The sequence below is a fragment of the Apis cerana genome, linkage group LG2 (assembly GCF_029169275.1).
Source record: "Apis cerana isolate GH-2021 linkage group LG2, AcerK_1.0, whole genome shotgun sequence".
Classification (NCBI taxonomy): Eukaryota; Metazoa; Arthropoda; class Insecta; order Hymenoptera; family Apidae; genus Apis; species Apis cerana.
In genome coordinates, this window is record NC_083853.1 from 14,073,722 (window position 1) to 14,087,002 (window position 13,281).

The window sequence follows — 13,281 nt, forward strand, 5'->3', positions numbered from 1 at the left end:
TCACTCGCAGAGAACTTCTTCTCTCTTTTCCCGAGTAATTGGATATCGCAACGACCCGGTCCTTAACGATCTTGGATACAATAACGCGATGAAGTCACGTCCTGTTTTAGGTGTCCAATTATATTCGAATGCGACAATGCAGGATTTTAACGTTTTTCTCCTCTCTTGACGGAGAACGGTATTTGTTTTTCTTCGATCGATACAATTATTACATACGATATGTGCACGGTTTAATGGAAACGTCGTGGATGCCGATGGTGTTATTATTTTCGAGTCGTTTTCGAATCGGGCGGATCGGCCAAGATTTTTTTTTAATCGATGCTCGATTTAACGCGATCGCACAGAGTTGAGAAACCAGTATTAGTTACCATTATCGAAATGACCAGCTAGGATGACAGCCATTAAAAGCACGAACCAGCTGCTTCCCTTCGCAAGCGTTCCCCCACGGTGGAAAGACCCTGCGGTGCATCACGCATTATAATTAACCGTATACGTATATATGTGTGTTTGTGTGTGTACCTGTGTGTGTGTGTGTATAGTGCCACCCCCATTTATTCATACCATTTCGAAGATAAATGCTCAAATATGAATCCACGTGTATAGGGTGTGTTATAAAAAGTCATATATGAGAGCCATTACTCCGTTTTTCTCTTCAATTCTTTTATTTTTATACGTCGGCGGACACGGTCGATGAGATTATTTCGTGTAAAAATTACAAAGTATTTTTATTTAAATTATTAACAATTTTTTATTGTTCATTCAGTAACATTCACGATTGTCACCTCACCTAGCTATCCTATAATTCAACTTAAATGCGCCATGGTCAAATTCAAATATTAATATATATATATATATATATAATAATTACAAAATATAACGGAATAACATTCGTGATATTCCTGATTTCTCGCGTCTACTTTTGAACGCCTGCCAGAAATCATGTTCGACGCGCGTTACTTTTACAGACTTTTGCTATGATTATAAAAGGGGAAGGGGTTGAAGGAATGTACACAGCGCATATGATGAAAGCACGATCATTTTTTTTTTTTACTTGATATCTCTTAAATAACTAGATGACTAGAATCTTTAATAATCTTAATTGATATACATATAGATATACTCGTAGGACTTTCTCCCCAAGATCTCGAGATAGACGAGATTAAACAGCGTGGAGATTTTTTTTTCTTTTTTCACAATACTCGATTATATTTCTTTGGAGGCGCTGCATTGTCGTTTCATCGAGGAAACGACCGAATCAGGCTTTCGACGGCTCACTCCTCGACTAATTTTATCTTAAAAAATGTTCTGTCGGTACAAATGTCGTTAACTCGAGAGAATCTCCATTAATACTTTGCGTTTTTTTTTTGACAACGACGAAAGAAGAGACTTTTTGCCTCAAGTCAAAACGCATCGTTTCGAATCTTTCGTCGTGGAAACGGAATGAAAAAAGAAAACCGTACAAAGAAAAATACATGTGTACAGTCGATAACGCAGGCAGTGAGCTCATCCAAACCTCCAAACCAATATATATATATATATATATCACATATATATATATATGCATTATTTACAAGAATAATATATAGTTAACAATTAGTAATTAATTCTAAGGAGGACAACGCCGACGATTATTCAATTTACAATACGACGACGATATCACGGAAGAGCGGAATAAATACACAATATCCGATAGATAGGAGATAGATACTCTTGCCAGGATGGAACTGTTTAAACGCAATTAAGCACGCGTTTCGCCCCCTCAATTCTGCGCCGCCTTTTTCGATGACTTCATCATCATCTTCGACGGTTTCGACGACTCGTTCTGTTGCTTCGTCGCGTCCACCGATGAGGCAAGAGGTTTCTTATTCACCTCGCATACCTTACGGGCTCGCCAATAATCTGTAAAAGAAACGAAACGGGCCAAGTTAAAGATTAGTATGCACATTTTGCGGTTAATTAAAATTTCAAATACGATACGCGCGTCGTTGGATGCATAAAACAAAAGGAATTAACTCGTCCTCGTGATTTCTTTCCATCTGCGATGGAAGGGAAACGAGAAATTTTAAACTTAAAAAAGGAAAGAAGAAAAGTATCTCGACACTTTTGTTCGAAAAGTAAAGTATTGTAAAATTTCATTAGGCCCGAGTGGAAACAGAAGCCGGGATGGGTCCGGGTTTATTGCGACGCAGATTGTACGAGAACGGTTGTTTCAGCAAGAAAATTTCCACAACAACCGCCATAAACGAACAAAACGTCCTGTCTTTAACACCCTATTTTCGATCAGGTATTCGATCCTTCCTATCCCATTTCTCCCGCCTTTTCTCCAACTCATTGTCTCTATTTAATTGCATTTCTTTTTTACATCTCCTATCTTCCATTTCTTTTTTTCCATGAATTCCATGAAATCATCGTGAGAGGGAATCGTAGAGGAATGGAATCGATCGTGGCCAATATCGAGAGCACGCGAAACAGATTATACCGTAATGACAAGTGCGAAAGGTAAAACAAATCGGAGGAACGGCCATATGTCGAGGACGCGACGATCCTTTCTCTTATCCTCCCTTTTCGCCATATGGCGCGCGCGAAACCAAGCTTCCTCGACCGACGCCCTCCGTCCCGCTTCCTTTCCTCTCGCTTAAATTCCATCCAGAATTTCGATTGTCAACATCTGTCTCCTCGCCTCTCCGCAGCCGAGGAATAACCTAAAACGAGATTTTTCTTTCTTTCTCTTTTCCTCCTTTCTTTTTCCTCGCGCAAGGTACAACGCCGTCTACCTGTAACTTTCCTACCAAGATTCGGGAACAAAGATCGAAGAGATCACTTTTGTCCGTGGATTCCTTCTTCGATTCTTCGATCGAGCCAAAAATTTCCACCACGAAGACTCTAAAAGGAGGTCAGTCTCTTTTTTCAGATTCACCAAAGAGCACAACCCAAAGTCTCCCTTCCTACCTCCTCCTTTCTTCCTATTCGAAAGTGGACGATTCGCAGAGGGACCGAGGATTTACAGCAGCCTCGATTATTTACAGTTGCATAGGAAGAAGAAGAGGAGGAGGAGGAGGAAGAGGAAGGAAAATTGTAAAACCTCGTAAGAACGTTGTAACGAGAGAAAGGAACAGGATGGGAAAAGGAAATGCAAATGTAATCGTAAGAAGGTATGCGACAGGTGGTGTGCGACCTTCGGAAGGTCCCGTTGTTGGCGCGTTCGCGGGCCTGATTTAATCGTGGGAAAAAAAGACACCGAACTCGTCACAGCACGACGGAGATTAACAGGTGTTGGTGGAAAAAAGGGAGTCGGGCTTTCTGTTTCGCTCTGTTGACTTTTCCACGTATCTCCATACGCTTCTGATTACGGAATATACATATATATATATGTACGGCTGTTTTGTTATCGGGACATATCGGTGCGTTCGTAAATACGAAACAAGAAAATATAAAATCGTGTATACGAGAGAAAAATTACGGAGAGTTTGTGGATTCTAATAATCAGCGATTAAAAATACACGACGATTGGTCGCGAAATATGCACTTGGCCAATAAAACGTAATATCCATCGTGCATCCGAGCGACCGTAGTCGGTATGTGTGAATAATGGTAAAACTATTTGTGCGAGTCGGTGGTTAAGGGGAAAAAAATTCGAGGAATTCGATCGCGAGTCCGTCTTACTCCTCGAAAATTGGAGCCCTTCCGATGAGTCACAGCAACAACCCTTCAGGTATTTCGTCCTCCTTCAAACACGCATGACTCATCGGCGGTGATTCATTCGACAACCTATGAGAAACCACTTTCTACATTTTTTTTTTTTATCCTCTTGCACGTCGCTCTCGTATTTTTAACGATTCGTCATTCCAATTTGTGCGTCGATTGTTGCCAATGCAGTCTGGAACCGTGCTCCAATTAAACATACCGATACCGCCAATATACTGTATATATATATATATATAAAGATGACGGATGAGGTAACAACGATGCGCGAGAGAGAAAGAAAAGGAATACTCGAGGAGTGGCTCGTGGTGGGTTCGTAATTTTGGAAAGCGATAGTGGTTAAGTCAGGCAGGGTCGAAAGTTTGTGGATAGCAGCGTAAAACCAGAAGCTTGGGCCAGAAGGAGATGGAGGGAGGGGGAGAGAGAGAAGGCGGAAGAGACGCGGAGCGAGGCTAGACTAAGAAAACAGGTCGAAGCCGGAGCCACGCGACCGGCCTGCGCCTGCGCCTTCGTCTACCTTCCCTTTCCTCGCCAAGCGCTCTCGCTTTCCCGCCAAAATCCTACCACGCTCTTACCATCCTACTACGCTTATCAAATTTAATTCGACCCGATGGACGCATCGCTCCAAATATATCGCGCGATCCATGCTCGCATAAAGAAAATGTTATTTTAAACCATCGTTTCGAAAGAATAAAATTCGATCGATCGTATCGCATCGATTCGATTCGAAGAGATTAATCTCTCTTTTCGGAGAGATCGTTTCTCGGAAATGGGAAAATTTGTTATTAACGGTTTTTTACGGTTTATAAAATTGCAGAATAAATCAGGTAAACGGGTATAATCGTGTACTCGGAGAAAGAAAATTAGAATAAGAAAAAGAGAAGGAAAAAAGGGGGAAAAAAGAAATCTGCTCACCGTGGATACTGGTCTGCCTGGAATACGGATTGCTCCGTTTTTTTGGCGATTGCTCGTACTTGTCGTGATATTTCTTCTGATAGTTGTTCTCCTTGTCTTCGGATCGCGGATCGACGCCCCATCGCTTGGCGAATTTGCTTCTCTCGGCGTCGAGCGCCTCGTGGAGCATTTCCACGGTTTCCCTCGAATTCGGTTTGCCGAACAAGCAACGTGGTACGCGCGAGGCCATCGTCGTGCTGGACAACACTGTGAAGTGAACTTCGCGACAGAACGAAGCTGCCAGCATCTCGAAGACTTCTTCTGTTTCGACAAAATCGAGCAACCAACTCGGTGGGAAACCACTTTCGTTCTTATCTCCGTCTCGATCTTCTTTCGCTTTTCAAAACGTTCGAGAGCGGCGCCCACGCGAATTTCCAATCCCGCATCCGAATTGGAAAGTGTGCCGCTCCGTTTTCCTCCCTTCCGAACGTCCACCGCTCCCCGGCCAACCGATCCTCCGCTATTCCGCCCGATTTCCGCCGACTTTTCTGTCAAGATTTCTCGAAAATTCGGCCCGGCTACCTACGCCGCAAACTCACAGGTACCGAACTAGATAAGCAACTTCTGGTCTTCACCGTACGACGGCCAGACTCGTTCTGCTCGTTCGTCCAATCTTCAAGGCAAGGAAGCCTGTTTCAAGTCCGCCGTTTACCGAAGCCACGAGGTCCGGTGCCCTTCCACCGACTCTCCAGGATTCAAATCTGATTGGTGCGCCAACCTGGGTGCGCAGTAAAAATGGCGCGCAATCACCATCGCTCTGTCCCGTTCCACCTCCGGTATCCTCGCCTCTTCCAACTTGGCAATCGCGCTTACTCTTCACATCCCTTCGTCTTTCTCCCACTTTCGAACCGTCCAACGGATTATGCTAAGCGATTTTGGCCAGGGAAGGGAAGAGGCTCGCGCCATAAAGCCTACCTTTTATTTTTTTCTAAGTAGCACGACGTATAGAGCGATCACGCGGACCACTCTCCTATATAACGCTGCCTTCCTCCTCCTCCTCCTCCTCCTTCTCCTCCTCCTTCTTCCTCTAAATCGTTTTATACCCTTTTTATCACCGCTATTCCTCGCACGTGGAAACCAACGCGCAAAGTTTCTCGCATCTCTTACTCTTTTTTTTTTCTCTCTTTTTGACTCGCTGGATAACTATCTGGTATAAACGGTTGTTGCTCCACCACGATAACGGTTCGATGATAGTTCACGATGATAGTGTCAACGTACGAGAGATATTAAATTCGTAAGATTATATTTTTGATAATTCGAGCGCCGTAATATCGCCGTTAAATCGATTTTAATCGGACTTAGAGGTTTGAAAGTTTGCCACGGGGATCGTAATATTTCGTAATATTATTCAGTTGGAGTCGGAGGGTTGTTTCGATCGATCGATCGTGAGCGAGAAGAATACCCCGCGCTTCCTACGTATTTTCGCGGGTAGTTCGCTCGGCGTTCTGCGACGAAAGGAAAAAAGAACGATCGTTCTCAAGCAGGTGGACCAGGCAGAAAAAGAGGGAGAGGCCAGAGTAGAAACGAGTTTCGTGTTGAAAATTGACCATCGTTTCATTGCGATTTTTTTTTCCTCTCTTTTCTTTTTTTTTTTTTTTTTTCCCTCCCTTTCAAGAATCGGATATTTTCGTAACAATAAAGCTCGTAACGATAAAACTCGCCGAATGATCGCTCGAATTTTAAATACAATGTTCGGGCGAAGGAAATACGGTATTGTTGGAGCCGATCGTTCCGTTCCGTAGAATTTCGGAGCTGACATTGTGTTGCTATACACACGACAGAGGGTTTTGCACGGCGTATCGTGAATGTCGGCCAGCATCAATCTCCTCAAGGTCGAAATTTCATTTTGGTACAAGGTGTTGTTATCCTTGATGCAACACTGGATCCTCCTCCCCCTCCTCCTCCTTCTCCTCCTCGTCATCGAGCCTACACCCTTTCTATCTCGCCTCGAAAAAAAAAAAAAACCGTGATGCGCAATTAACAACAAGACGAGTTACAATATTACAATTAGCAACAGTGTGAGCGTGCCTGCTTTGTTAAATATATATCACGGTTTCAAAGTGATGGGGGTAAATTCGACCGTTACAGAAAACGAGCTGAAAAACAGCCGTACACCGTACACAGATCATGCGGGTATACGTGCGCTCGTGTACGTGTAAAATGGCTTCGAGTGTGACCAAAGCATGGACAGGTGAACACCGTGACCACGATGGTCAGTCGCCGTGACGATTACTCGCCGAGGTTTCTCATTGTTTTAAACGATGCTCCGCCGATATTTTTTCCCACATTCTACACGGATTCGGAAGCGCGATCGTTCGAAATGCTAATAATAAACCCGTGATTTTCGAAAATATGTTCCAAACGCGTACCTGGCAACGTCATTTTTCCCCCCTTTCCTTTTCCGTACGTTGAGCAATCGTTCAGTTCTTTCAAAAAGTTCACGGATAAAACCGTTCTTTATCGGGGGCGAGTCGACGTCACTCGTTCTCTTCTTCTTCTTCTTTTTCCTTCCTCGTGTCTCGAGAAATACGTGTAAGAGAAAAAGAATTGGCGGCGATCACGAACGTCTTCCATCGTTTTTTCCTTTTTTTTTTTTAGAGCAATCGTAATATTTAGAGCCAGCTCCGGTCTCTACCGGACAACCGTCCAGTTCTCAAGGGAATATCGACTTCCTCCCCCGTTTAAACGCGAGAACATCGATATCCGTGGGGGATTTTTTAGTTTGAACTCGGGGCCCGCGCGCCCCCCCGAACGAGTTCGTTGCTTCCGGTCCCGGGTACGCAGACCGGAACACACGGGGAGCACACGATGGTGTGACGTCAGTGCATCGTCGAAAATTAGAGAGAAACCGATCCGCAGGGGTTCTGCGTCCAGGATGTAGTTAATACCAGCGGCTTTAATAAAAACGCAAGACGATTACCGATCATTTTCCACGCGCCTCTGAACGCTCTAATCGACTAAATACAACCCGCGTTCGTAAACCAACTCCCCTCCCTCCCCCGTCCTTTCGACTTGGAAACTTTCCAAGTTCCGTCCCCCTCCTCCCCTCGAGCAAATTGTTCTCGAAATCTCGATCTGGTGAATATACTGGCGCAAATATATTGGCGGGCAATTCGAGCGGGATATCGTCGGACGTTCGAATTGGAGGAGGAGAGGCGAACGGTCAAAGGCGGGACAAAGACGCGAGGGAAGTGCGTGGTGGAAAGAAATCGCGAAGAATGGAATTTGAAAATTCAGAGAGCCTCAACCCTTTGGGCAGCGGTCCGAGCAGCTGGCAGCATATGCTCCGCCAACGAAAGAAAGAAAGGAACGAAAGAGACGTCACCTCGTCGCGGAGGACGAACCGGCGATCGGCTTTTTCTTCTTTTTTTTCTTTCTCTCTCTCTCTCTCCCCGTGGAGAGTTCTCTCCACGGGTCGGGCCCACGTCGACCGTCATCGATTTAACGCACGCTCGATCGCTATCTTTTCGAACATCAAAAGAAAAGAAGCCGCGAGTAAAGTATCGCGTCGAAGTGTAACGCAGGAATCGACGATAAGAGATCCATTATTATTCTATTTATCTCTCTCTAGAAACGTGTATTTCGAAACGAGGGTTTTCCTGAAAGAAGAAAGGAAATCTGTGCGCGCGTTGATGTCGGTGGAAATTTTGGGCGAAATTCGGGAAGGAGGAGGGAGAGAGCGGTGGTGGAAGGAAGGAGGCGGTGGAAGAAGGGCGAGAGGGGAGAGGGAGCGAGGGGGAACAAAGGGGGACGTGTTCGCAATCACCTGTGCACTCAGGTATCGTGGAGGGCGAGTAGAAAGAAAACAATGCCGGGTTTCCACGTGCACACGTTTATCAGAGGCGAGCCGAAAACAAATAGAGATCCTTCGCGTGGCCACGAATATACAAATGCGCTTTTACCAGGGAACTCGATACGTTTTCGACGTGTTTGGTCATCTGTTCGCCGCGAGGGTGCTCTTCCTACCCTCCGCTCGATTCGAACTCGATTCAAACTTTCAAACATATCGCTCACTTTCTTTAAATAACGCCTCGATCGTATTATTTTTTACACACGCCGATCCTCTCGATCCTTCTCATCCGGCGATAGTGATAATTCTATGGAACATTTTCCCTCGTTCCGCAGGAAAATGAAATCTGTTTTCCGTTGTAACAATAACCAGATGGAAACGTCTCGTTTCGTCTCGTGTGTCGCGCGCTTCACAGAACGAAAGGATAAGCAGAAGGGGGTGGCGCGGCCAGCTGTTCGGATGCAGATGCCCTGGAAATTGTGGAATTTCAAGGGAATGAAGCGTAAACGGCACACGCCAACGAAAAATATTCAATCATCGGCCGAGGGAAAAAGGTCTGGCGTCGAGTCTAAAGAGCGCGAAGAGAAAGGCAGAAGGAAAGGAGGAAAGGAGGAAAAAGGGAAGGCGGTCCTTTTTATTTCGCTTTCGAGGAAAACCTTTTTCGCTCTGCGCGTATCGTAAACTCTGGCGACGATTACGGCCAGGTATCGATCGTGTTATATAAGTAGGCGCGTTTCACGGGAACGATCGCGAATAATTGAGTTAATTGCGAGCGGTTTATCCGTGCGTGCAACCGAACCGTGGAGAAGAAGGAGGACGGGGCGTTTAACACAGGATGTTCCTCCTCTCCACTTTGCGAACGTGCGTGCAACGTGCGTCGTGTTTCATTCATTTCCCGGCATTAACTTTTCGTGCGATCGAATTAAAACGGGCAATGGAAGAGGAGAATACGCGGCTGCTTGCCGCTCCCGTCCGTTGGAAACAACGTTTCGTGACATTTCGTGCGTGCTTTATTTATTTTACGAGCTGTAAACGGGCCGGATCGGGGCAAGAAATTTCACAGATAAGCGCGGTAATTTCTCCTCTACTTTTTTCTCTCCTTTTCCCCCTTTTTCTTTTCTCTCTTTCTTTTAACATTCAAGGTGAACGAGGTACAAGTTTCCCCCGCGATAGATACAGGAAACGTGACACAATTTGAACTCGTTCCGAAAGAATTCGTGCGAAGAAGCAAGACAAGAGCGGATCCAGTTATTTCGCGTTCCAGATATTCGGATAATTCCGTTGCAACGTTCGTCCTATCTTTTTCTTTCCTTTTTCTTTCTTTTTTACCTTTTTTTCTTCCTCTCCTCCTCCGCACACAGCGAAACAGCATTAGATACGAATACAATATGGGGGAGAAGGCGTGACCGAGAGTTTTTCGAGTCCTTACCGATCCAGCTGCTCCAGCTACCTACCTTCGCCGTTGCCCTCTCGAAAACCACCTCCGCACGATAGTTCCTTCAGATAGACCGAATATAAGCAGATCTCCCAGAAGAGACCGGGCCAGGAGGGGGTGGAAACAGCTGTTCCGCTTAGAAACAGAGCCTTCCTCCCGAATGAATCGTGATACTTTTCTTTTTTTTTTTCCACCCACTTAATAATTCAACCGATCATCCTCGTCGTTCGCGTCCAACGATTCGCCAATTTTCCCCCTTAACTCGCCACTTATACACTCGTCGAAACTTTTACTCGTTTCATCGAGATTCGCTACGCGAGATTTGTTTTTTTTTTTTTCCCAAGAAACGATGCCCCTACCTACTTCGTTAACATCCTTTTGTATCTGTTAGGGTAGGTTTTTTTTTAAAGGCTGCGGTTATGTTAGCGGTTTGGGGGCTCGTGGGTGGACGGAGACGGAGGAGGACGGAAGAAGGGAAGCTGGAAGCAGGATCGCCAGATGCCGGGGGTAATTAAATCGCCGCAAACAGGAGCGCAAGCTTTCACGTTTGCTTGACGGATGGCAGCCCTCGAGGCATCCTGCCATCCTCGAGTACCAGCGTCCTAAGCGTCACGCGACGCGCGAATAAGGGAAGAAAGGAAACTCGAGCCGATTAACGTACGTCCAATCTTCGACGTTCGATTCGAAGCTCATTTTTTCTTATTGCTCGTCGCGATAGATGGAAGTCGTCATCGAGAACAGACGAGCAGATGTTGGGAGCGATCGAATCATCGGCCGAACTTCCGCGAAAAGATCGGTTTCCTCCAGGTCCAACAGGAAGCAGGAAGGACACATCCGTCCGATGGTTAGAAAAAGCTACACTGGGAAGGGGAGGAGAGGTATCCATTGATGTCCAAAGAATCCCGACAAGTTTGACCGGTCCTTTTTTCTTCTTTCGAGCGGATAATCGATTTTAATCCGTTATCATTTGTTTCCTGTTGTTTACACGGATATATAAAGATATATATAGATTATATGTGTACAACTACGCATCTCGTGGAAGGTGGATCGATCGAAAATATCGATGGAGGGACGAAAGAGAAAGAAGAGAGGTGAGTGGGGGGGTTTAAAGCACGAGGAAGGTAGAATCGGAGATATATCGAGGAGGATCGAATCTGGAGGAAGGAGGGGTGGGTTCCCGCCAATTTCTTAAATTGTGCTCGAGGCAATGTAACGGCCGCCGGTCCGAGATGCCTCGAAAGTGGCAGGTGCAACTCGGGCCAAACTTCATTAAACACAATCCCATCTGCGCCCTCATACTTCCAAAACGTCTTGCGGCCGATGCTGCTCTTCCAGACGAAAAGGAAAAAAAAAAAAGAAAAAAAGGAAGAAAGCCAGGAAGCCTGTGGAAGTTTTTCAAAACTGTCGGTTGAACTGTCGTTTTGCGTTTTCTTTTTCTTTCCTCCCCTCTCTTCTTCTTCCTCTTCTTCCTCTTCCTCTTCTCTTTTAAGTAACCAAATTCGTTGCACGTCGTATACATCACTCGCAAGAGTTCATCGATTACGAAACTTTCGATTCGAAGAAGACAGATGCTTTGACACGGATTAAATTGGAACCTTTTTCTTTCCCCTCCTCTTTCTTTCTTTTTTCCTTTTCTTTTACACGAGGAAGAGAGATCCGTCCACAGACGGATACACGGACGGGGAAAACGGGAGGATACCACGCGTTGTGAACGGTTGGTGGCGAAAGAGGAGCCGTAGACGAAGAGCAGTTTCGGTTAAAACACAAATCGTTTCTCGGAAGGAAGACGTAGCCACGTGGCTGATCCTTGTGGCACGCGTGCCCGCTCCTTTCGACCTTCTTCCAAGATTTATCGATATTGGGATCCTGTCTACCGGGATGGAACGCAACAGTGTAAGAAATTCAAATTGGACCATTATCCAGCCGCGTATGACCCAAATTTTCTTCCACCCGTATCAGCTTCATCTTCTTGCGAACGAATACGATACAGTTAACTTACGTTTCCTTGTATTTGTGTAAATTAGCTTAATAATTTATTACGCAAATTATTTGTTATCGTTCAGATTTCGAGTTCGGGAATTCAAGGAGCAACGACGACACTCGCGTGTTTCGTATTTACGTAAATTGTAAATGATAGAATTAAACGATAATCGAGGCATGACGTGTAACACGGTATGAAAGGAACACTTGCCGGAATAGAAAGAGAATCGGAGAAAATGGTACCACCTCCCCATTTTCTCATGAAACTTGCCGTCCCAGCAAAAGGTGGCTGCTTTTCCATGGGTTACGATCCCCGTACGACATCATAAAAGACGACCCGGCTCAAGGAACGAGGTGTATAATAGGCTTTCCAGGACCTTTAAACTTTAAAGAGACCCTTGAACAGCTGACGTGTTTTAAGGCGAGCAGGTACGCTGGATTCTGAACACCTTTGGAAATTGTATTTTTATATTTCGGCAGAGAAATTTTTAGAAAAATTTGGAAAAGGGAGAAAGAAAGCGTTCGGATCCGAATCTCTCGATTAAAGAAAATTACTTTCGAGGTATTGGAAGTCAACAATGATCCTCTCGTTGAGTTGATTTTAAGATTCACTCACTCGAGTGTGTGCAACCGAAGTAACGAAAATAAAATTTTATGAGGGAAAAAAATATTTTCCATTAATTCGTTGAAAGGAGAAGCGTGATTTAATTATTTTTGAGATCGTTGGAAACCAATGGCCCGAAACTAATTGCTCGAATCACAATATGATATACTTTCAACGTAGACGTAGAAAAATAAATATTTTTCTAACCGCTTAGTTCTCACGGATGATAAAAAGTTTTGATCGATTCTGAACGTAGCCGTAAACATCCATCCCCTTAGAGGAATTAACCGATTATCATGGATTTTATTCCGGCATCTGTTCCGTGATACCATATCCGACTATCCAAACGAAGGGGGTAGTATCCGGTATTTGATGTTACTTCAACGTGGAATCGATGTGAAATACGATCTTTTTCCGGTTTAATAAATTCTCTTGGGGTTTGCGTCGAAAACGAATTTTTCGACGTTTATATCTATATATATATATATATATATATATATATATATACTCATCTGCTATCCTTTTTTATGTATGGAGGATATATTATATAAGATATAATGAAATAATAAAATGTTCTCTTTAATTAATTCTGTTCCCAAACTGTATTAAATTCGATCGAGCAATTTTTTGCGATTTTGCATTCGAAATTGACTATCGGGGTTCACACGCACGGCGTATTATAGAATATGGAAGATAAACAATAATGGGAGAGGTGGGCGTAACCGTGACGGAAGCACGAAGGGTGGTCGAAGCATCGAATTGTTCCCTAAAATGGGATAATTAACGAATATACAGCCACTTTCCCAGCGCCATGTG

General features: G+C 44.6%; 1 protein-coding gene across 1 annotated transcript; it reads right to left on the reverse strand.

Moving 5' to 3' along the window:
* Positions 1-639: 639 nt before the first annotated feature.
* Positions 640-5,495, reverse strand: LOC108002731 (uncharacterized). The gene is made up of 2 exons (XM_017064561.3): positions 4,618-5,495; positions 640-1,899 (listed from the first exon to the last, which is right to left on the reverse strand). The coding sequence occupies exons 1-2, from the start codon at positions 4,901-4,903 to the stop codon at positions 1,760-1,762; spliced, it is 426 nt and encodes a 141-aa protein (XP_016920050.1). The 5' UTR covers positions 4,904-5,495; the 3' UTR covers positions 640-1,759.
* Positions 5,496-13,281: the final 7,786 nt, after the last annotated feature.

Bases quoted from the DNA above. Each gene is read 5' to 3' on its own strand.
- LOC108002731 (XM_017064561.3), bottom strand. From the start codon at position 4,903: ATGCTGGCAGCTTCGTTCTGTCGCGAAGTTCACTTCACAGTGTTGTCC. The intron at 1,900-4,617 runs GTGAGCAGATTT...TTTCTTTTACAG, and splicing joins CAGGCAGACCAGTATCCACG to ATTATTGGCGAGCCCGTAAG.